Consider the following 26,419-nt stretch of genomic DNA (forward strand, 5'->3'; position numbering starts at 1 on the left):
GATAATCGCCCCTCCAACACTGTTCCTAATAACGTCTCTGTTGACCTGTGCAAAGAGCAGTTGTCCGGTCATGGTGGTGACCATGACAAGTAGAAACCGTAAAGTTTGAAAAGGAGCTGCAAGAGATAACATCTCAACTAGCCTCCAGGAAATTAGGTACTTGCTACGTCTCTTTAAAAGAAATATCCATTTGAATAGCGTTAGTTCACCTCTATAGTGATTATTGTCGAAAATTGATTTACTGGAGAAATTTTGAGAAAGGTAGTTACAGGTGCACTCGCCCACATGAAAATGAAAAACAATCAAAACTCAAAATAATTGTATAATCAATAATTACATTTTAAACTGTTACAAGATTAATTTTGTTTAAAAAGAAATAACGAAACAATAGGTAATATGTACTAATTTTAAAAGAGTTAATGGTTCGAGTGGCAATTAATGAATGCAAACAAACTGAAAGCCTTTTTATTAACTATGCAAACCTCTCTAACAGGCACAAAATTGTAAGTAAACACTTATCAAGTGGCTTCAGATATGAAAAAAAAATCAAATGATAAATGTAAAAAGCCCTAGAATAACCTACCATCTGGTGGATTGGCTATTACATTACTATTTTAGTAAAATACTAACAGATGGCTCCATTGTCTTCTTACAAACAAAAAGGTACCCAAACTTTTCATATGGTCAATGGTACATTATTATTGATTCTATGTTTTAGGCCATGCGCAATCAAACCGTGGTACATTTCCATTCACCTCAACCACGTCAATCAATGGCTAATTTCCACACCTCTTTAGTGTCGACGTAAAATTTACCCGAGAATATACAAATGTATTGAGGCAGATTCAAGACTATTGATTTGGTATTAATGCAGTTCATTGCGCAATAATTGGACTCTCTTTCCTGATGCGCCAATTTTTTCTCTGATTTTATTTGTTCCTTATTAGAAATTTTGTGATATTAAAGAAGTAATTTTTATTCATTATTATTATTATTATTATTATTATTATTATAATATAATTATAATTGTGGATTCGAAAAAATAAACCAAATTTGTGTTCACTTTTTTATTTATATATTATTAAACTGGATATTGAGGGAAAATTAGATGCCAATCGGTTCATGAATTGAATTATTTCAACTTGTTAGTTTTAATTAATTACAAAAAATATTTTGGATGTAAAATGTTGAAATAAAAAGAAAAAAGCTTATATAACTTTTTGGTAAGCTCGAGGATGCGCTACGGAAACCAAGAGTACGGTTTTAAAATTTCAAAAGATTGTTACGGAGTTTTTTATCTTTCTTAAAGAGGCTAAAAAAGATACAATACCGCAGAGTTATTTATTAGAAAATCACTTTTGAGACTAAAAATTTCCGTAAAACCAAAAACTTGATAATTTGAGCAAATCAAATATTAAACCAATAAAAGATTAGTTGTAAGAGAAAGTTAGTTGCTTCAAATTTTAATTTTATTCGAAATTTGGCGGATGAAAAAATTTTTATCTTTTTTTTTAGAAAAAAAAAAAAGGGATATTTAAAGAGAGTACTGGGAAAATTCCCCCGTAGTCGGTCACTCTGTTTCAATAATATAGATCCATACCGCGGGGTTGCAGTCGCTCACAAACAGTCCAATCAAAAGCTTTAATATTGCGCTGATAATACGTTTGAAAAACAATTTAAATATTAATTTTAAATTAAATAATAAAGTTAGAAAAATACGAATTTATCCAAACCCTTTTAATTTTTTATTTTTTGTTTAAATAAATATATTAAAATTTGGGTAATTGCTCTGTGATTTTTGAATTTTTAAAATTTTGCTTTTTATTTAAATTAAAATTAATATTTAACATTCTGAGAGACAATAATATTAATAATAATAATAGCGTGAGTGAAACTAATTTTGTGTAAGTGCTATTAAAAGAACAAAAAGTGAAATCTACAAAATTCGTTGAATTAATTTAAAAAGGGGTTTTTACACATGATAACTGTTATGCTGGTCCAGGTTGGTTCATTTTAAGTACATTATTAATTGTTGCATGATTTTTTTTTCAGTGAAAAATTATTCGCTAATTTACAAAAATAATTATAATAATGGAAATGTAATAAGATTTGGAAGACTCTCTGGAACACCATCCTTTTTTTTTACCATTCTGAGATCGCCTAAATCACAAGAATTCATCACTGCTAGTTCTCCAGCTGTCAGCTTTGGAGGAAAAATAAATTTGAAATGATACGCAAAAATTTGTTTAATAACTAATTAAAAATCTTTAATATAATTGCACTGAGGCCTGATTCCACTTTCTGTGTAGCGTACATTTATTTTTTAAAATTAGAATTATAGTTCCAACGGTTAAGGAAAGAAATACGTAACCGTGCGATGCACTTTGGAGAAATACGAGGCTAAACGAGTTTTCCTTGTTTTCAAAAAACTATTCTAATAAAAACTTCTCAACCAACATTGAATTTTAGTAGAAAAATTATTTCAGTAATTACTAAAGGCGCTTTTGCATACATTTTTGGATGTTTTTGAACTTGATAATACTAACTCCATGTATTTCTATTTTTATCTGGTATTTTAGAGGAATGCTTTGATGGTACGCCTCCATAAATAAAACTCCTACATCCAGTTAAATTTAAATTGTAATAATGCTTTACAATGAGAAGAAAATCAACGGTAAACTAAAAGAAAAATTTATTAATTTAAAAACGTTAATTTTGAGTAGATCTATTTACAGTTTTATTGGATTACCTATCAAAGCTCAAAAGAAAGTAATAAGTTAGAACAATTCTTGATGTTGGTTTTATAAATTTCAAATTAAAGGTATGAATTAATCAAACAAAATATTTATATATAAGTATAAATATTTATATTCGTGGATTATAACGAAATAATTGACTATTATTATAATTAACGCAAAACGTAATTAATTCGACTTTCATTTAAGAAAATGCAGAAGCAAATTATTTGGAAATTTTGCTTAATGTTTGTTTGTTTTTAATTTAACTAAAAATCCTTTAGAATGAAATAAAATCAGCTTTGTTTGTCTGTTATTTATAACAGTTTTTGTTTATTGTTAGATTTTACCTTAATCCATTCATTATTGCTGATTAAATTACTGAATTACGAGTTATACTATAAATTAAAGTTATTATAGGCTCATAGCGGCTTTTTTAAATTTGATTATTCGCACTATTAATGTTTTTTTTTTGTCATTTTTTCCAAAATCTTTAAACCATTAAACTTAAGTTTTTATTTAATAATATTTAAGCTGAAAAAACTTTTCCGTAACTCTGTTTTAATAATTTCTTTTTAGAAATAAGTTTTAATAATATTTCTACCCTTTTTGATAATTTCTTTAACTTTATTCTAGTTAATAATTTATTAGTTCGTCGAAAGTGGGAGGTTTCATAGAGTGGGGTTTTTAACGTTCAATAAATGATTTATCTCTGCTTACATTTCGCTATTGTTCCAGCCTGACCCCCGCCCACTGAAAGTGTTCTTCCAGGAGTGTAGGCGTTCTCTCTAACATGGTACACATGTACTTTATTTCAGAATCAGGCTCCGCCCCTTTAAATATATCCGTACAGCAAAGTAATTCACTAATTACTTTTCCCTGCTTTCCAGTAGTTTAATTATTTTCTTATTGGCTACTGAAATATAGCGAGCATGTCGAATATAACCAATTAAGTATTTCTAATGTTTTTTTGTTTAAAAACAAAAAGTTGTAGCAAGCTTTTAATTGCGTTAGACTTTGAAATGGAAGCCGACAGAGAAGTTTCCATCCAATCCCCTTCGCTGAAATTTTCTCATCGACTTTGCTGTAAAGAGAATAAAAACCATTTCTATGGATTTTCTTTTCAATATTATGGATTTTCTCGGTTTTCTTTTGAGGGAAGTTTCTTTTGGTAGGAGTTAAGAGGAAGAGTAAGAGACTCTCTTCATTATAAAGTATCTAAGGTTTGTGTTATGTACTCGTATTATCAACGAACTTTAAACTAACCACATAAACTTACTCATAACTATGGTGTGACATAAATTATTATACATTTCAAGTTTTCAACTTAAGTTTTGAAACGCTATTAGCAAGGAATTCACATAAATGGCTGCCTGAGTGGTTTTCTAAAGAGATTATCCCAGGAATCCCGCTTTATCATTAGTCATTCCACAGCCACATTAATAATAACAGCATCATTAATGTGTTCAGTGCATCATTGTGGTCCAGAGGGCCAGAATGCATTGTTATTCGTTGTTTGTAACAGCCAATGAGGTGAGATACCAAAGAATATATGATATGGAATAACGTATTACACAGTGTTTGAAATGTTGAGAAAACGCAGTATATGACGTGCAAGTCGATAAAGATGTATAAACATGACGTCTGTTGAGTTAGGAATAAAAAAAGAGTTACCTAAACTTTAGTTAAAGAACATTTTCATTCTGCTCTATGAACAAAAACAAACATCCAAGGGGAAATCACAATATTTTAAGTCGCACCAAATGATCTCAAAACTGCTTTTTTAGCTCAAATATGAGCCTTTAAAAAAGAAGGATATTTTTAATTGTAACATAAACGCTAAGAAGACAGTTTGTGGATTCCACAAGCAAAAACCTAATTGCAGAATGGAAGCTTAAGTACAAAAGAAAAATAGAAGAAAATGCCCAAGATAAAGTAGGTCTCGGTGAGTAACACACATTCAAAAATGGTTAGACAGGAGCGTGACTTCTCCAACCCAAGTTTTTGGTTCAATTACTTGGCAAATAACTTTTTAGGAATCGATTACAATATGATGAACGCAATCTCTTTAGAGGCAAAACTGCTATTCATTTCCGCTAAATCAGATTTTTTTATTTTGTTTATATCTGATGATTGCCCTGAAAGCTAGGGGCACAAATATCTCTAAGGCTTAACTTCGCTGGTTTAATCTAAGCCTTCAGAATTATGAATGACCCCTATCTACAACTAACCTACCTGACCATTGTTAGTCACCTGCAGTTATATTGGGCAGAGGGCTGGAGTTTGATAATTCTATACTTACGTTGTGAAGTTTGGCGTGAAGATGTTCGCTTGTTTGTGCGAGTCGGAGGAAACATGAGTTCCATGAAAATTATGTTAGTAAGCTTAGAGTCCCAAAAATAAAGATTTTGAAAAGGGTTGAACTATCTTCAAAATTAGAAAGAGTCTGAGGTACGAAGAGATAAAGAATGTTTAATGTACCTTTCCGAAGATTAGCATAAAGAGACGTATACAAAGTAAGAAGGAAGATCTATCACAGAATAGTGACGGAAAGACTTCAAAAGCAACCATGAAACCTTGAATCCGAAGAATTTTCTCTTCCGGAACAAAATGTTAAGTAAAAGAAACAGGTTCTTTTAACAGGAAACAAATTTATGAAAATAAACCTTTTTCTGCAACCATGTAGGGAAGTTCTCATTACTCAATTAAAATCAGCTGTGTAATGCCCAACTTCCCACACTAGTGGGGGGAAATTCCCATTAGTGTCACTTTCCGCACAAGTGAGTGGAAAAACTTTATTGTGCTTCCTTGATATAAGAAGTTTTGTTATTAACATAAATATTTTCTGTAAAACTCTAATAAGCTTATTTAAATTTTTTTTATTTAAATAATTAAAAAACGAATATTAAAAAATAAAATAAAAATTGAAAGGAATATAGAAATAAAAATAATACTTTAATAAATAATTAGATATTTTTAATTATAACAGTTAAAAAGGTTATAGTGTTACCTTATAGAAATTTAAAATGGATACTAGTGATGCCTGTTTAGAAAACACTCCTCCATCAATAAAAGAAACAGCAGAAAATGTAATAAGTAATGTAAATACGTAAGTAATGTAAATAATTGTAATATAACAATAAATGTTTATAATAAATAAATTACTTTTTGTAGACTGTAAAAATGAAATTTTTAATTTTATTAGTTAATAAATGGTTGCAGAAAATCGCTTCGCTCGCTCGTGCGTGCAAACCATGCCTCGCGTGAGGAAAAGTACTACTTTCCACACTTGTTAAATAAATAACTATTTATTGAAGAAAAAAAAATATACAAAGTGAGGATATTTCTTTAAAAAAATTACTTAAAAAAAAATTTATACGAGTAAAAATTGAATTTTGAAATTAATACGATCCGTAAAATCAAGCCAAAAGTAAATTTTCTTGGTGCAATATCAGATAAAAGATATTGTAAGGCGAAATCATTTATATAAAACCATTTAAGCTGCGGTGTATGGCGGTTGAGTATATACAGAAAAGTAGTAATTTTTCAGGCACTGATTAGGAACATCAAACCTTTTGTCAGCATTACTTCTTCCAATACGTAGTTCTAATTTATTAGATATTCTTCTCTTTTTTTTCCAATTATTGTTTATTAAATTATTAATTATTAATTAATTTTATGATGATTTTTATAAACAATAATTTATTAGTTTTTTCCCTAAAAATCTCTTCATGTTTTATTGTTGATTACTGTGACAGAAAATAATTAAACCTTAAAAGATATTAAAAAAAATTTAAGCTTTAAAACACTTTACGGTTATAAAAATGCACTTTATAGTGTTTTTTTTTATAAACTTCTTTATACATGGAAATTACACCAAACTAAACATTTTGAAAATGCTCCTAATAAAAGCACGTTCATATCCCTAGAAAATTGGCCATAATAAATAACCCCGTGCTATTTAAATTTGATTCTAGAATTACTGTACAAGAATGTATAAGTTATCCTTAAAAACAATATAATCAAACTTTTTCTGTGATGTATTCTAAATCAGCAGCAATCATGTGTCGTTAATGCAATTACAAATTTAGAATTGTAATTTTGTTTTTTGTTGAAAGAAAATAATATTGCTGAAACTGCATTTTGGGAGTTCTAGGGTCAATGAATAAATTTAAACTTTCTTGCAAGTTGAGTAGAACGATGACATACTCGTACATGTGTATTGTAAATTTCAAGTAAAAAATAATCGATTATTGATACTGTTAGATTTGTTGGAATGTACATTCATTATTTAATAGAAATTCTAGGGAAGGTAAACTAGATTTATCTATATAAATCGATAGATTTATCGATTGAAGTTATTTAATAATTACGATTTACAAAAAAAAAAATTAAAAAACAGTATTTTTAATATCCAGTGGTTACTGAATTGTTTTGATTCATTAAGGCTTTGTTTTCTTTTTAATAACATTCATGTCGGAGCCGATTGCTAGCGCCTATAGTTGATTTGTTATTTCGCTAATATGGGTGCCCCTATAAGACTTTGCATCTTGAGCAATGCATTCGTCTCTTTAACAGTTCAACAACCAACTGTATGAACTGCATCTAAATTGCCTGCAGTATTGTTTTTACCTAAATGTTACCTAGTGGTAACACTTCTAAAATTGTTGGTAACTTAAAAGAGACTTAGTTTCCCTTTGGTAGAAACTTAAAAATCACGCAACGAGTAAACTGCTACAAATATCTAAATTTAAAAAAAAACTCTTGTATGTCACTTCTCCAACCTAGGTTGTTCTCTGGGCAGTTCTTTACATATTCTTAAATCGTATTCTTTGCTTTAAATATCTACATACAAAATATCAACGTTTTTAATTTATTTATTGAACTGAATAGCGAATTTTTTTTTAGCATGAATTTTTAAAGTAAAACTCTTTTGTACGTTAGTAGGGCAAAATTCGTTGTTTTTAAATAATGTTGAAACCTTGAGAATATTATTTAACTAGATCCGCAATAAACATGGAAATTACTCATGCCATTTTACATGGATACTATGTTTGATGCACGTGGTTTATTGATGTAGGTGTAGGCAGTGTCTTATTACATATTATCACGTATGTTTAATTTTGTTTAAATGCTCTTCTAGTTGTCAGGGGGTTTTTATTTAAGCTATAACATCAAGTGGCTTGACGTTATTTTAGTAAATAATCCTAATTATTTAACTCAAATTTGAGTTAGAATTTTTTTTTTTTTACAAAATATTTACTATTACAATGAATAACCCCTTTCAAGATCACAAATAAAGGCCACACATACATCACAATTTATCACTATAATTAATCTCACATTGTTTAGCCTTTAATTTTGCAAGAATTGCTTAGTACTGGTACCAGTGAAATTGGTGTAATTTCAGTATCCTTTGAACCTTTCACAAATGAAATTCTCTCTCATTCTCCAAAACTGGACCCTTAACGAAAGTGTCGGTAAACTGATTTTTTCCAGATTTTATCTATAGTCTATAACAATGTAAATAAACTAAATTCTTTATCCCATTGAAAGTAATTCTGTTTACAAAAGACACTTGATGGATCAAAGTAATTCTGTTTTTTTTGTCTGTAAAAAAGTCTGAATTGTTTTGATTCATTAAGATTTTATTTTCTTTTTAATTACAATAATGTCGGAGCCGGTTGCTAGCACCGACAGTTGATTTATTATTTCGCTAATATACGAGGTCTGTAAATTAGTAATGAGACTGATTTTTTTAAATTTTTTTTATTCAAAAAAGAATCACAATTCTATATTGTCACCTTCAAAATAACTTCCTTCTGAAGCCACACAGCGCTGGAGACGTTTCTTCCACTCCTCATAGCAGTGCTCGAACTCCGATACTGGAATAGCCTTCAGCTGAAGCCGGTTACAGCTGTTGGAATGTTTTGGACTGTCCCAAAATGTGACTGTGAGGTGATTTTTCAACTTCGGGAAGAGAAAAAAGTCACAAGGACTCAAGTCAGGCGAATAAGGAGACTGAGGAGCCACAGGAATGTTTTTACTGGCCAAAAACTCATTTATTGAAATTGCTGTGTGACAAGGAGCATTATCGTGATGCAACACCCACTTGTTCTTGATGTTTGGTCTCACACGAATGACCCTTTTTCGAAGTTTTTCAAGAAACTCTCGGCAAAAGTGTTGATTGACCGTTTGATCTTGAGGTAGAAACTCTTTGTGGACGATTCCGTGGATATCGAAAAAACAAATCAGCATACATTTGATCTTCGACTTTGCCATCCTCGCTTTTTTGGGCCTTGGAGAGGTTGAAGTGTGCCACTCCATGCTCTGGCGCTTGGTTTATAAGTTGTATTCTAAACACCCAAGACTCGTCACCAGTAATGCGTTCCAGAAAATGGGGGTCATTTTCACTTCAAGGGAACTCATTCAAACGGCTGTAACCGACCAGCTGAAGGCTATTCCAGTATCGGAGTTCGAGCACTGCTATGAGGAGTGTAAGAAACGTCTCCAGCGCTGTGTGGCTTCAGATGGAAGTTATTTTGAAGGTGACAATGTAGAATTGTAATTCTTTTTGAATAAAATTTTTTTAAAAAAATCAGTCTCATTACTTAATTTACAGACCTCGTAGTAGGCACATAATGGTCCATCGTATCAAACTGCAGTACGTGAATCTACTTTGATAATCAAACGTGATATAAAAAGCCTAATTATAGAATTAAGCGATCTCCCGATGGAGTCTCTCCATAACTTCTTACTGTTCTTCCCTCAATATTGTGACAGCTCTTTGGCGTGTTACGCCGACATTTGGCCCTTCCGTCCTTCAATTTCCTGGCTCATCCGCCTATTAACCTTATATTATAGGGTAGGGGAACATCCATAATATTGTTAACGTTGTGGGGGGGAAAATTACATGGAAATAGAATATATTATTATTTTATTTAAAACAAAACCTTCCAATAATAATTTTCTTTGACAATCGGATTTAGAAAAAACCTTAAATATACCATAATAGGTTAGGGAAGAGATTAGCTCAGTGATTCGAGCTCTGGGGTTCCATCGAGGTTCTTGTCTTAATCTAGCTGCCTGTTCTTAAACAGTTTATCTTTATAGGAGCCACTTACAGCTCAGTGCCCAGTTCTTTTTTCTGAAACAAAAGAAAGAGGCTGGTATTGCTCTGTAAAAACCTCCGTGCAATGTGCCCATATGTAAGTGCGTCTTAAATAATTATAATTATAATAATAAAAATTATCGATTCTGAATAAATTCTTTCAAAATGTTAAGAGAGAGGGATTGAAAAAAGTAAGGTCTCTGTACGAGGGTCGTTTGAAAAGTCCTTGCAAAGTCAGAGAGATAGCACTACTGGCGCGTATCGAGGTTATGTTTAGTTAGTAGCATCTCTCGGAAGAACACACACCAAGTTTCAGCCAGATCGGTCTATTTCTTTGTGTTTGGCATTCGTTTGAATCGAGGAAGTCGAGTGATTTTCTCACGCTTGACCAAAAACGAAATCGTGTGAAGTGTTGCAAGGACGGTTTGCAGCTGTTCCAGAAGAATCCGCATGACTTTAAGCGTCGTTTCGTCACTGTGGATGAAACATGGATACATCACTACACTCCTGAGACCAAAAAACAATGGGTTACCAAGGGGGAATCTGCGCCAAAAAAGGCGAAGACCGTTCCTTCGGCCGGAAAGATTATGGCGACTGTCTTTTGGGATTCGTAAGGAATAATCCTCATCGACTATCTGGAAAAGGGTAAAACTATTACAGGTGCATATTATTCATCGTTATTGGACCGTTTGAAAACCGAGCTGCAAGAAAAACGCCCACGATTGGCCCACAAAAAAGTCCTTTTCCATCACGACATCGCACCAGCTCACACCTCAGCAGTTGTGGTCGCAAAATTAATGGAAATAGGGTTCCAACTCGTTTCACATCCCACCTATTCTCCAGACTTGGCTCCCTCGGACTACTATTTGTTCCCCAATATGAAGAAATGGCTGGCGGGAAAAAGATTTTATTCAAACGAGGAGGTGATTGCAGAAACGAATGGCTATTTTTCAGACTTGGACAAATCCTATTATTCGGAAGGGATCAACAAACTAGAGCAGCGTTGGACGAAGTGTATAAGCCTAAAAGGAGACTATGTTGAAAAATAAAAAAGGTTTACCCCCAAAAATTAAGTAGTTTTTATTTTTGCACGGACTTTCCAAACGACCCTCGTATTTTAACCGTTGTCGAACTTACAAATAGATGGTCCTCTTTTAAGCATCTTAATTAGAGAAGTTTTAAACCAGTTCACCTGAAATTTCACTTGTGTGTCCAGTTTATAATTAAATTTCCCTCCTTATTTCTATTTGCATTAATAAATTTGTTACAAAAAATTTTGGTAATTTTTTTAACTGTCAAGAATAGCGTGCGCTCGACAAAAATAACCCACAATAATATAGTTTAGTGAATATGAAGGAGTAATGCAGTGAATAGAAGATTACGGTTCATTCAAAAATTGTAACTATGAAATCGCATTATGATCTTTCTATTCTTAAACTAGTTGGGTAATTGCCGACTAACTGCACTCAATGCACTTAGTCGAATATTAACTTTCTCAGAATAAGTACAAATGCGAGAAATAGACCATTGTTATGCGCTAAAAATAATCTCTTAAGTAGCTAAAAATTTACAACCGGAAATAATTATTGTTTTTTTTTCTTTTTGCAATTGCCTAACTTCTTCATTGAGTGTGCATCCAAAGTTTTAGAATATTTTCTGCCTTGAAATTAAAAATACGTAAATGAAGATTATGTTTCCATTGTAACGTATTGATTGCAATAATAAAAATTGTTTCCTATCAATCATAAAGTTCATAAAGGATTCAACGAATGAATATTTAGAAAATTCTATCTCGCAAGAAGTTGTTCATTTAATATATACTGGTGGACAAAATTAGCGCACCACTCAGTTTTTGTTTAGTTAAAATTAAATAAATTATTTTCCGCTTTTGTTTTGGACTGTACATCACTTGTCTAAAGCGATTTATGGAGACAATATGTCATTCAAGAAGAGATGTACAGCAGCGAGAGACGATAGGTACATCCGGCACCTGGCTTTGCGAAACAGGAGTATAACAGGAAATGAGATAAAAAGTCTCATAAGGCAAGTCCGAAATGTTTCCATCTCCAGCAGGACTGTTAGAAGAAGACTTAATGAAAGTAACCTTAGAGCCAGACATCTTGCTCGTGGTCCTCTTCTTACCACAGTTCACAAAATCACCAGGCTTCAGTTTGCACGTGAACATGTGAATTGGACTTAAGACAACTGGAAGAGAGTAAGCCTAAATTCTTCAGATGGCCGTAGTTACAAATGGCTTATTTGCTCAGCCAACAATATTTTGAAAGTCCAAAATTTGCACAAATTGGAAATAATAAAAAAAATAAGGGTGGTGCGTTAATTTTGTCCATCAGTGTATATAATTTAATCTTTTATGAACCTACAAATTGAATGGGCTATTATTATTGTTCTTATTATTATTATTAATCTTATTATTCTTCTTCTTCTTATTATTATTCTTCTTCTTATTATTATTATTATTATTATTTCCTCCTTTATGGGGCGGAGGTGTGGGCGGATGCTCTAAATAAAACGGCGAAAGGAAGAGGCTAGCCAGAGTCTAGAGACTCGGTGCACTGCGGATTGCCTCGGCATACCGCACTGTATCCGAACCTGCAATCATGGTGATTGCTGGGGTTATACCTATTGCTCTCTTAGCTGGAGAGCGTAAGAGGCTTTATAAAAGAAGACCGGAAGTTAACAGGGAAGCCGTCACCAGGGAGGAGCGTAACCGAACCGTCCTGGAATGGCAGGCTGCCTGGGACTAGGAACCGCATGGTCGATGGACCGCCAGGCTCATCAAAGATATAAGCATCTGGATAAAGCGGTCATTCGGAGAAGTGGACTTCTACCTTACCCAACTCTTGAGTGGGCATGGCCTTTTTAGAGAATACCTCAAGAGGATGGGTACAAGAAGACTGCATATATTGTCCAGAAGTGAGAGACGACGCCTACCTCACCTTTTTTGTGTGTGAAAGGTGCGGTCGTCTCCGAAGAGATTTGGAGTCGATGGTCGGGCGGTTGACTCCAGAGATGCTGGTAGAGGCGATGCTCTCTTGCAGGACTAATTGGTCGCTAGTGGTTAGTTTTGCAAGAGAAGTACTCGTCTCTAAAAAAAAGGGACATAGAACGCCAATTGAGCCGGGTCCCCTGAGTAGGGGTAGGACTGAGGCCTAGCCTGATGTAATGCTGACATCACAGTGAATCCAGGCTAGGCATGGAAGTAGGGGGGGGGGAAATTATTATTCTTAAACTTTAATTCGAAATTCAAGCATTTATATAAATTATTGTTACGTTCCATTGGTACTTTCTATCCTTTTCTGTTTTTTCTTCGTCTTGTAGAACATTTAATCTGAAAGTGTTAATGTTAGGTATTTGGTGTGCTTATACATAAATTTTATTGATCTAAACTCGAAAAATGAAGGAATATTCAAAATTTATTATTCTTGTTTTCATCAAGATGGTCTTGAATTAGTATATAAATATTCCTAACCGGTTATAATTCTACACATTGCTGTCATATTCATATTCATAATTTCTCAGTTCCATTAGTGTTCTTAAACCTTACATCCTCTAAAGCAGGAGTCGCCAAACGTTTTTGATCATGGACCCCAATATAATTTTTCGAAATCTTCATCGACCTACCATAAAAGTAATTTTCAGTTAATTAAAATAAAACTATCTATTAGGTACTGTGTTTGTACATTTATTTTATGATTTTAAACATTTATTAAAGTAATTTTACATTGTGTAACGATAGTTTTATGAAAAATATCTTAAAGATGAAGTTTAAATACCTTAATATTGATTAAATAATAAGTAATTATAAATCAGTGAAAATAATAAGTAAAGTAAGTACAGTATTGCTTCTTAATTAATGAGATGGTGTGCCTGGTGTTTCTTTGCAAGGTTCGCTACAGTGGGTTCGAAATAGTTTTTCCTTCGTCCCCCTGGCTCAGATCGACCCCCTACTTTTGCTAAATAGACTCCTGGGGGTCTATATAGACCACTTTGGCGACCTCTGGTTTAAAGACTAATCAAACAAAATTAAAATTATTGATTCATTGATGGTTTTTTTTTCTTTTCTATTTTTCACTCTCCACTTTATGCATTTACAGGTGTGCAGTGCAGTATGACAATAAAGTGAGCATTGACGTTAAGATACCTTATAATACGGTACATGCAGATGCATTAGATATCTTTCTAATTACATGTATTCGATGACATGATTTCTGTAAAAATGACGTTTTAGTGTACTACACTAAAACAAAAATTAGTAAAAAAAAGAGTAAAAAAGTTAAGTAATCGCCTATTTTCCCAGGCGGGGCTTAACGTCCAACTACCAATTAGGTGTCGTGGACGGAGGCGACTAGCAAACATACTTTACTGTAAATTTCTTTTATTAACCATTAAATAAAATCCAAGGCCTAAAGACCGGGAATCGAACCCAGTACCACAATACATATTAGCTTCGCAGATCTCGCCTCTAACCGCTCGGCTACCGTGGCGCCTACAAAAATTAGTATCAAGGAGAAATACTTGGGTTGCTGAAGGCTTAAACAAAGTTGGTTGTGAAAATTACGCAAATGTTTAAAATTGACTGAAATTTTTTACACTGGTTATTTACTGATTCGATTCTTCTGTTCAAATATACCTGAAAACAATTATTTTAGGTAATTTAGGCGTCACGATTTTCTAATTAAATGCTATCTCTCCCTAGTATGGGTTGAATGAGTTGAAAGACAAATAACCACTACAAGCTTAAGAAAATTTGTTAAACTTGAAGAAGTATTGAGGGATGGCGACAGTATGGTTACGACTTCTAAAAAGCCGAGAGAATAAATGAAAACCAGTCTACTGTCCTGGAAGAACCGTTGTGTGTTCATAGTTGGTTTTGGTTAAGTATTGACATTATCTAGCATTAGTTCACTACGTCAATGTCCAATGAAAATATTACAACAAAATCTAATTTTGAACATTTTAATCTTTGACATTTTGATCTTAGGACTGATTAAAAAATAGGTAGAGTAAGAATGTATTTGGAACCTCACCAAATCTATGCAAATGTTGTAATAAAACCTAGCCTACGTCCGACCATATTGCGTTCTATCTCTACACCTTACTTAGAGCAATATTAGAAATACATTATTAAAAATTTGATACACTATTCATGGTAGAGTTTCATCAAAAATATTGAAACAAAAGTTGCCTGTTTACTGAAAAAGATTTTTTTTTGGCATTATCTCGAAATTATTTCGAAGATTTACTATGAATCCTGTGAACAGTATCCTGGACTTCTGTGGAAACTCAAAAGTCATCCTCCCAACCTTCCTTTTGAAGTCTTACGATTGCAAGTAGGAACTTTCTTTGGCAGACAGATTACAATAATGGTGTTACAGGTAGATTCTATAAAACTATGGCAGATCAGTTACCTAGACAACCATGGTTTAAGGGAACTGTCACTAATAAATGGGTTGTTACGACAATAAGCAGGCTGAGAGCGAACCACGCGGTGTGCGGATCGTATCTTCACAGGATCAACAAAAGGTCCTCTCCTCTTTGCGTAGATTGCAATGAGGAGGAGGATTTCAAACATGTAATAATGATATGTCCACGTTATGTGGTAGAAAGGAAACGAATGTTTGACGATATATACAGGTATTTAGATGCACTATTTCGCTAAGAAGACTTAATATTCTCCACCAACATCTATGTGCTTAAGTCGATAGCAGAGCTAGCAATGAAATATGAATGTATTTAAAAGCTACAGCCGAATTAGAATGAATGGAAGAAAATGCTTAGAGAAGGATTACGTGATTTTAATTTTGGTTAAGCTATAAGGATGGCAGGAGCACAGAGTGCTGCTCCATCCATTAGCAGTAGTTTATGTAAATAGCGGTATATAGTAGAATGGTGAATGTGTGAAGCGAATGTATTTATAAGTAAGAATGGAGAGTGAGAGATATTCTAGTGATAAGCACCTAGACGATGCTGGCTGTATGGCGGAAGCCAATGCCAAAAAGAAAAAGAAGAAGAAAAAAAAAAACTTTCTTTCGAGTTCCACGTGGCAGCATCCTATGTCTGATCCTGGGCACAATACGTATGCTGCAGAGACACATTTTGAATATGCTGCGGATATTCTACATTATCTTTGATGCTTACAGCGCAACGATGCGTTTATTTTTTTTTTTTAGTTTTTTAAGTTCTTTTCTAAAGCATATTTTGAGCTGAAAACAATGTAATGAAATTCGTTTAGTCGATTAGATATTTATTGTTCAGCCTTCCACTTATGATCAAGAAAGTTGTCCACCATCTAGTTGTTGAGTGTTTTCTTAAATTTTCTATCCTGAAGATTTATAATTTCATGAGGAATATTGTAATATATTTTGGTCGACATTAATTTTGGGCTCAAATTTGATTTTGCCAACCTACGATAGGGTAAGTTTATATCATTGAATGTTAAGCCCCGTCTGGAAGAATAGCCAATTTGGTTTAATCAAGCTCTCGAGTAGTCGACTTTTTATTTAATTAAAAAACTCCTCATGCTTTTCGATCTGAATGGCTCTAAAGCTAATAGCAATATCCACATTTTGATATTCACTTTAAGATGTTTAATTATCAAATAATAATTTCATTTGGAAATGTAAAAATATTAGAGTTTATTGTTCTGAAAATTGAAGTCGAGAACCTACGTAATCGGAATACGCGAAATTTTAATTGATATTTGTAAAAACTGAACGCTAAAAAAAATATTGCGTTCACAAGTGTTCTATTTATTCCTCCTAGATTAATAGTGAAACATGTAATTATTTTTCTTAATTGCCAAAAAAGAATTGAGAAAGTAGTGTAATCTCAAATGTATCACTGGTGTTTACAATGTGTTAGTTTGTATTTATGTGCCAAATTCTATAAATATATTTTTGTGGCATTGATTTATTTCAACAAAGATTTGTTACACCTGGCTCGAACTACCGGCAAGACAATGCCAAGTTTCTTTTTTGTCTAATTACGTTAAATTCGGTTGCACTACAATTTCTTAGTGATAAATACTTTTTTTTTTTTTAATTCACTTGACAAAATCTGATTTGCAAAATTTCTCAATACAAAAATAGTAATGCTAATGTGCTCATTATAAATTTCCATGTTATTATATTTTTCTAATTCTGCCTGCAGTTCTTTTATGATGATCAGCAAAAATAATCATTCTTTTAAAGAGCTGGACTAATTACTATTGTCATAAGACATAGGAAGTGATGAACAGCAAATTGTTTTTATAGATATTTTTGTGAGTTTTAGATATTTATGGCTAGATGAATATAAAATTAGTGCTGAATGGGGACTGTGTATAAATTTTGATAAGACGGAGCACCTACGAGGGTCGTTTGAAAAGTCCGTGCAAAGTCAGAGATATAGCACCACTGGCGCGTATCGAGGTTATGTTTAGTTAGTAGCATCTCTTGGAAGAACTCACACTAAGTTTCAGCCAGATCGGTCTATTTCTTTGTGTTTGGCATTCGTTTGAATCGAGGAAGTCGAGTGATTTTCAAAAAATGGACGAAAAAGAATTTCGTGTGTTGATTAAACACTACTTTATGAAAGGCAAAACGCCTCAGGAGACTAAAGAGAAGCTTGATAAACATTATGGTGACTCTGCACCTTCGATTAGAACAGTTTATAAGTGGTTTCAAAATTTTCGGAGTGGCCATATGGGCACAAGTGACGCTGAACGTTCTAGACGCCCTGTTGAGGTTACTACTCCAGAAATCATTGATAAAATCCATGATATGGTGATGGATGACAGAAGAGTGAAGGTGCGTGAGATTGCTAGTGCTGTGGGCATCTCGAATGAACGGGTACATAATATTTTCCATCAACATTTGGACATGACAAAGCTATCCGCAAGATGGGTGCCGCGATTGCTCACGCTTGACCAAAAACGAAATCGTGTGAAGTGTTGCAAGGACGGTTTGCAGCTGTTCCAGAAGAATCCGCACGACTTTAAGCGTCGTTTCGTCACTGTGGATGAAACATGGATACATCACTACACTCCTGAGACCAAAGAACAATCTAAACAATGGGTTACCAAGGGGGAATCTGCGCCAAAAAAGGCGAAGACCGTTCCTTCGGCCGGAAAGATTATGGTGACTGTCTTTTGGGATTCGCAAGGAATAATCCTCATCGACTATCTGGAAAAGGGTAAAACTATTACAGGTGCATATTATTCATCGTTATTGGACCGTTTGAAAACCGAGCTGCAAGAAAAACGCCCACGATTGGCCCACAAAAAAGTCCTTTTCCATCACGACAACGCACCAGCTCACACCTCAGCAGTTGTGGTCGCAAAATTAATGGAAATAGGGTTCCAACTCGTTTCAAATCCCACCTATTCTCCAGACTTGGCTCCCTCGGACTACTATTTGTTCCCCAATATGAAGAAATGGCTGGCGGGAAAAAGATTTTATTCAAACGAGGAGGTGATTGCAGAAACGAATGGCTATTTTTCAGACTTGGACAAATCCTATTATTCGGAAGGGATCAACAAACTAGGGCAGCGTTGGACGAAGTGTATAAACCTAAAAGGAGACTATGTTGAAAAATAAAAAAGGTTTACCCCAAAAAATTAAGTAGTTTTTATTTTTGCACGGACTTTTCAAACGACCCTCGTATCTCCTTCGAATGCAAGTACTATAGAAATAGAAGGTAGATACATTAAAAGAGTGGATCATTTTAAATACCTTGGGTCAATAGTAGAAAAGGATGGTTCCTCCCAGCAGGAAGTAGAGAGGAGAATCAGGGAGGGGAAAAAAGTAATAGGCCTATTGAACCCAGTGCTATGGAGCGGAAATTTGGTACCCAGAACCAAGAGGCTGATCTTTACATCGATACTCCAAAGTATCCTATTGTATGCCGCAGAAACATGGGTGTTGAACAGAAAACAGCGCAGTAGAAATGGATTTTTTGGAGGAGATCTGCAGGATGTTCGAGGCGGGACAAAGTGAGGAATGTGGATATCAGGGAAAGGATGGGTGTGGAGAGAAACGTCCTGGAGATTAGAGAGAGATTAACGCACATGGTATGAGCATGTAAGGAGGATGGGCCCAGAGAGATTGCCCTAAGGTGGTGATGGACAGCGAGATGGATGGCCGGATGAAGAGAGGAAGACCCCAGAAGTGGGTGGAGGGACCAGGTGAAGGAGATGATGGCCGGGATATGGTCTGACAGAGGAACAGGCAGAGGATCGTGTCGCTTGGAGGAAGGCATTTACTCGCGATGGCTGAAGGGTACCACGAGTTGTGGAGAACCCTTAGAAAATAAAAAAATGAGTATAAAATCTACCTTATCAAGCTACACATTTCTAGCTGGAGGCAGTCCCAGTTCTCTGCGTCTTCCTTCTGACATGTCAGCCCCCCCAAATTACACTTTCTAAAGCCATTCAGAGCTCCTTATTCTGTTGAGAGAGGTTTGGAACTGTGGACCGCTAGTATCAGACGTTTTTGTACGATTCTCTGACACCTCCAAGTCAGTGATAATAATGGATTAAGAATGAAAAGTATCTTAGATGTATGCAACTGCTGAGTTAAGAAGTTGGTACAACTTTCAAACATTTAGCCAATGCTATAAAGTGGCTACTGTTTCAATTTTGTATTCAGCTTTGTCCATTAATCTCCTCATCTTCACAAACTAACTATCTGTTTCACGACAATCTTGACGGTGGTTGTTGTTTTGTCTTCCTTTTTTGGAAATCGTTTTAATAAAATGTTCTTTTATTTTAAATTAAAAATTCCAAAGTTTCTGACGTACGTAAATAAGGAATTTAGCGAGAAATGTGAGCATTTATTAAAATAGATTTAAAATAAAAATAATCATCCAGAAATTAGGAACATTTCCAGTTAAATTTGAGACGAGGTAAATTTTAACGTGCCAAGGTATAATATCGACAAGAAGTGGGTCAATATTTCATATATAGTCCCTTCCCCTCTCTGCAACATCATCTTTGAAGAGAGGCAGGGAATATCGCCTCTTAAACTCAAGTAGCACACGCTGCTCTTTATCCAATTGATGTAAATATTATTTCTATCAATGAAGACAGCCCATATTGCAGACGTTTTAAATTGCTTTAAAATAAATATAAAGCAGTAGAAATTTATGTTTAGCACAGATCTAGAGTAATTTGAACTTGTTTTGCTTTTCTACTTGTAATTATAATTTTTATCTATTCTTGAACCTTCATTGTCTTCCTCCAGAAGCTTGCCAGAATTTACTTTATAAAAAAAAAAATTGAATTTAATCGATAACAAACAGATAGAACCAAGTGCAAACTAAGAATAATCCTTAAAGAAGTCAACAATAAACAAGAAGAAAACGATCGATCCATTTAGAAACAAAATTCTTTAATCCTGACCTTGTGCCACCGCCATTTTAAAGTTTATAAAAGGCAGCTAATTATTTTTTGTTTTGTGAATCTAAATTGTTACAACAAACGTAAGATGTGGCTAGAATGCAATTTGGGGCTTCAACTAATTTCTTATATAACTGTTATACATTATTAATTATTTTGTAATTTGTTAATTGACAGATGATTTTAGATAAAAATATTTATTTATTTACGTGTATAATTGCCCTCTTATCTATACTGTAATGCCAAATAGCATTTAGAGGGTCACCTCATTTTTTAGAATATATTATGAATTAAAAAACGATAAATACTGTGAAATATGTCGCTTAGTTTAAATATAAGGGGAAAATGCAAAAATAATCACAGTCCCAAATATTGAAACTGTTGGGTTAAATGAATAGTAAAAGAAAAACTTTTAGCATTGATTTATTTTAACAGAAAATTGATATATTTATTTTTAAGAAAAAAATTGTCAAGAAAATTATGAAACTTCTCCCATCATTTGAGCGTATTCTTTAAGAACCTTCAAGAAGAAATTAGAAATTATAACCTACATTTAAGATATTCCTTGCAACAACTTACATGTCAATTCAAAATTCAGCATCCAGAAATAGAATGAAACATACAGTTTTGTATTTTAGGGAAAGAGATGCATACAACGTTTATTTGTTCTTTAACTTGAATTAAAGAATATGCCGTGACACTTCCGTGGAGATGTTCTGTACAACGTGGTTTCTGAATTAAAAAAACTGGCCTATCACTATAAGGTCTTTGTGGAGTTGGTAGAATTCTAGATCGTGTAGAACATTGTCGTGCTCCCAAATTATGGAAAACAATTGAAAGAAGCTATCTGTGGTTATCTAGGTCTGCCACGGTTAACTTTCATAGTAAGTGCACATCATGCCTCTTGATTTGGAAGAATTCTAACTGATGACTAGGGAACGGATTCGTATGTATTTACATATTTTTTTCTAGGCAATTTACAGACGTTTTTCAACTAGAAGTATTCATACTGACACTCTTTAAGCCGTTTGAGCCTACTTTTATTTCACATATTTGGATGTTATCGCATATTTATACATATTTGATTAAAATAAATAAATATTTCTACATATTTAATACATATTTTTCATTTTGGGCATATTTTCATAATTGGGAGGTGGTTGACAGGAACTGTGAAACACAGACTGTATGGCTGTGAATCACAGTGGTTAAAAAAGTGTTCTTAAAAACACCAAGTCGCATTAAAATGCTAAATCTCTATCCAGACTTGTGCCTTCCACCAGAACCAATATTGACAAGATGGGGTACTTGGCTGGAAGCAGCTCAGTATTACTATGAAAACTACAATAAAATCAAGAATGTCCTTTCACATCTCGAAGACGAAGCAGTAGCGATAAATACAGCCAAGTCTTTATTCGAGAAACCTAATTTAAGGAACGACCTTGCATTCATTTCTGACAATTGCGTATTTCTTGCACAAGCCATTACCCAACTTGAGTCCCAAAATGTTCAACTGACAGAAAACGTGTCCAACGTTAAAAAAAGTCATCGAAAAGGTGGAAGGAATACCTGGGAGTAAGGGAGATCTGATCAGATCAAAACTGGTAGAAGTACTGAGCAAGAACAATGGGTGGGAGACCATCTGCCAGATTACTGATATTATCAGTGGAACAGAAGTCACCTCAAAACATCGTGTACCCTTTACAACGAACGAGATAACTTCTTTCAGCAAGGCACCTATAACATCTGTAGATGTTGAACGATCTTTTAGTCGTTACAAGTCCATCTTACGCCCAGATCGTCGTCACTTTACGTTCCAACATTTGAAATTTCATGTGGTTGCAAACAATTTCGAAGAGTGAAGTTTTCAAAATTGAAAATTTAACACATCTTTTTATAAATAGTAAAAATGTTCTTTGTTGTATAAATCATTATAAATTGTAAAAACAAATTATTTTGTTCCTAATAAATTATTATAAATTGTTAAAAAGTTCTTTTCTTGTATAAATAATTATAACTTGCCCCCCCCCCAAAAAAAAATTCCATTTTCATAAAAAAAAATGTCCATTTTACTTAAATATTCCAGAAAATATTTTAAGAAAATCACATATTTTCCACATAATTGACGAAAATAAATGCATATTTTAGTTAAATATTTGGCATTTTTAAATACATAAAAATCCGTTCCTTACTGATGACTATTCCTAGTAACGAAAGATTTTTTTTTTTTTTAATTTATTTATTTTCACAACTGCAGAATAATTCTGCATCAAGTGAAGCTGATACAACATGATAATGGAATAGATACATGAATACATGAGGGGAGAATTCACCCATTGGTGAAACTCCGAAAGTGGTACAGTTCACTATTGTACATTGGCTCTTACTTCATTTAGAAGATCGCGTGGCCACCTGCGTTTCAACCGCCTGGGAGGATTTCCTGGTAGAGTGGTAAGTTGAGCTACTAGAGGATTGGGATGTGAGGTGATTGATGTGTGGAATTTAAAGTAACGGGATCTTACAGCTTCAGAAACATAGGGAACAAGGAAATCTCGGTGCAAGGTATGATTGGAAACAAAGTAAGGAGCATTAGCGATTCTACGGAGAGTTTTTGACTGGAAGGATTGGATTCTGTAGATATTGGAAGCTTTGGCTGAGCCCCAAAGTTCCATTCCGTAAGTCCAGGCAGGTTTTAGTATCATAGTATAGATAAGTCGTTTATTCTGTAGAGAGAGTTTAGATCGCTTGTCAACGAAAGATTTAAACCAAGATTGTTGTTTTTTTGTATATTCGTTTGAATTCGCTATTGAGCTTGTTGACGCTTCAGATGAATACAGTTTAACCATCCTCTGAAGGAAACTACATGGGGTCTTCCAGGGAGTCTTCCTCCTCCAACACCAGTTAACTTCCCAAGTTTTTGAACCTCCCATAGACAATGGCATCGCAGTTAGTCTGGATGTATATATGAGTTTCCTTCATCACCAACATCTTCAACGTTTCCGATTCAGATTCTTCAAATGCTCTTTGAGTCTTAGGCCAACTGTGAGGAAACCTGTCAGCTTGTGGAACTTGTTTTGCTCAGGTCCTTAGATCTGTCAAGATTGTAATTACTATTCATTAGAGATCTTTGCTGGCTTTGGTTCAGTAGCTGGTCCAGAGCACACTTATGCAGACCTCATCCTTTCTCTTCAGCTCCTAATGGAGAAGATCATTACTTGTTGCCTTGCCTGTCGGGGTGTTTTATCTTTGCCCAGGTCGTTCATTACCATTTTCAAGCTGACAACACAGGAGTGTGCTTTGATGGCACCCTAGAGAATATCAATCTCCCTATCGAGATAGTCCCATGTGGAGATGTGGCATGTAGCATATATAACACAACTTAAACAGTAAATAGAACTAGTTTAGTACATCAGGGAGTCTCACAATTTATTGCAACAAATTACAATGACCTTTATTAAAAATTTTGTCTTCTACTTTGGGCCTTAATTCTTTAGAAATGCAATTAATAAATAATTTGATTATTAAGTTTTGAAAATGTAGCAGTCTATCGCAATACGTCTATAAGTAATCAGGGAAAGTAAAGAATTATTTTAGTTACAGAAGTATTAGGCCACAGGCAAACATCCTGAGCGAACATTTGAAATTATAAATAAAAAAAAAAAGGTAATTATGATGTTATATAAACTGTAGCTCCTGCCAAGGCGACCTAAATTAAATTAGTTATTTCTATTCTTTGTCTCAAACAAATAAAGAAATAGGCTATATTATACATTTATATTTACACATACTAATGATCTCTGTGTGTAAGTAGACCGTGCGACTGAGAGATCATTGTACTAGGGTAGTATTTTTAGTAATCGGGTCTTTAATACTTAGTCTTTTATTTAACGAATTATTTGTTGCAGAAATAACTTTAACAAATTAAAGCAAATAGATCTAAATTTCTTCAATACCCAAACTTCATTTCCCAATTTGTTAGTGGTCTTATGTGCGAGGTATTATCATGAATGCTGCAAATGTATCTAGTAATTTTAGTAATATCACACGAATGCCTTGTTTCAATTATAATTGTACCAAAGCTATTATCTAATGGAAAGATGGCACGAGTTAATATCTAACTAAAATGCTGGTACAGTAAACAAAAAAGTAAAACATTTTTAGTGTTTAATTGGATAATTTCCTTCCTAGCCATTCATCTAATTCAAACAAAATATATATATATAAGTAATAAATATGGGAAATCAGCGCTTTGAAGGCAACCAAGCTTTCGAAAAGGACGATAATCTCTAAATTCCGATAGCTTCTTCGAAGCTAAACTGAACGTATCTTTCCATTGCGAGGATTCTATTTTACCTAATTTTTTCTTAATTAACACATGGGCTGTGTTAATTCGTTTTTTAACGTGTTAAACACGTTTTTTTTTGTTCAAAATTAGCTTTAACGTAATTTCCATCAAGAACAACGCAATCATTCCAGCGCCGCTCTAACATTTCAATACCACTTTTGTAGAACGATTTATCTTTTGCCTCAAAATAGGCCTCAGTTTCAGCGATAACCTCTTCATTCGGGCGAAATTTCTTACCGGCGAGCATTTTTTTTTTAGGTCTGCGAACAGCCAAAGTAGTCGCTGGGAGCCAAATCTGGTGAATACGGTGGATGTGGGAGCAATTAGAAGTTCAATTCATGTAGTTTCGCCATTGTTTTGATTGACTTGTGACACGGTACGTTGTCTTGATGAAACAATTTTTTTTTTTCTTTGCCATATGCGGTCGTTTCTTTGCAATTTCGGCCTTCAAACGCTCCAATAACGCTATATAATATTCACTGTTGATGGTATTCCCCTTCTCAAGATAGTCGATGAATATTAACACCACGCACATCCCAAAATACCGAGGCTATAACCTTTCCAGCCGATTGTTGTGCTTTCGGCCGCTTTGGACGAAGTTCACCAGTTGTTGTCCACTCAGATGACGATCGTTTTGATTCCGGAGTGAAGTGATGGATCCATCTTTCATCCATTGTCACATATCGACGCGAAAATTCCGGTTTGTTACGTTTAAACATGGCCAAACACTGCTCAGAATCATCAACACGTTCTGGTTTTTGGTCAACAGTGAGCAAACGCGGCACCCACTTTGAACAGAGCTTTCTCATAGTCAAATGCTCTTGCAATATAAAACCAACACGTTCTTTTGATATCTTTACGATGTCTGCTAACTCACGCAACTTCACTTTTCGATCATTCAAAACGATTTTGTAGATTTTTTTTATGTTAGTGTTTTTGTTTTACTTACTATTAAATGAATAAAAAAAGGAAGTTTTAAATGAATTTAAACTTTATTTTTGTTTTTTTACCACAGGTAGTGGCAGTTATCAGTGGCCGTGGTAAGAAATGAAGCAGCAGACGAGGTGGCCAGAGCGTCGGCGACGGCGGCCGAACAGAAGTAGTGGAGGTGAAAAGTAAAAACTCACAACTCTCAACTGTGCACAGCTGAAGAGCTGCTTGAAGAGCTAACAGTGACTGAAATACGAAATACTCCTCTCTAGTATTAGTGGCGTAAAATCAGTGAAATAATAAATAATTAAATAAACACAAAATGGAAGTTCGTAGAACTTCAGTAAGATGTGCCACAGAATTGGCACCAGTAAATGGCCAATTAAATGTGGTAACATTAAATACAGCCGACGGCCCTTGTCCAGGGGATGAACCACCCGGACAGCAAAGGGCCGCCTGGGATAATAAAATACAATTTATGCTCAGCATTATTGGTTATTCAGTTGGCCTTGGCAACATATGGAGGTTTCCTTACTTGTGCCAACAGAATGGTGGAGGTGAGTACTTATATTTTGACAAAATTGATTCTGTTTTTTTAATATTATTTTGATTGAACTATTGAAGGAAATCAAAAGAACTCTACACTCACAGCTTTCCAACCAAGTAGGCATCATCTTTTAAAAGGTTCGCCCCTAAGTTACATCCATAGAATGTTCTAAAGCAGTTGCTACATTTTCTTGTACACTGCACAACGTTCTTCCTCGAATTTGGCAAGTCAGAGAAAAAATATATAATTTTTCTTCTAAAGATTTATCAATGTTTAAAGGGATTTCCATTTTTGCTTTTAGATTATATTAGATTGCATTAACATAAGAAATTACAGTGAAGTTTATACGTTAAAC

The 26,419-nt window shown here is 34.0% G+C and overlaps 1 protein-coding gene across 1 annotated transcript in view; it reads left to right on the plus strand.

Moving 5' to 3' along the window:
* The first annotated feature begins 1,594 nt into the window (after positions 1 to 1,594).
* The window catches only part of LOC141455969 (sodium-dependent neutral amino acid transporter B(0)AT3), a 61,781-nt gene continuing 36,956 nt past the window's right edge, over positions 1,595 to 26,419 (plus strand). The window contains exons 1-2 of the mRNA XM_074131495.1: positions 1,595 to 2,002; positions 25,603 to 26,074. Of these exons, the coding sequence (XP_073987596.1) occupies positions 25,840 to 26,074 (235 nt within the window). The 5' untranslated portion in view covers positions 1,595 to 2,002; positions 25,603 to 25,839. The remainder of the gene's footprint in view (positions 2,003 to 25,602; positions 26,075 to 26,419) is intronic.

Source organism: Rhodnius prolixus, unplaced genomic scaffold (assembly GCF_049639745.1).
Source record: "Rhodnius prolixus isolate KJV_2025 unplaced genomic scaffold, Rpr scaffold_4, whole genome shotgun sequence".
Taxonomy (NCBI): Eukaryota; Metazoa; Arthropoda; class Insecta; order Hemiptera; family Reduviidae; genus Rhodnius; species Rhodnius prolixus.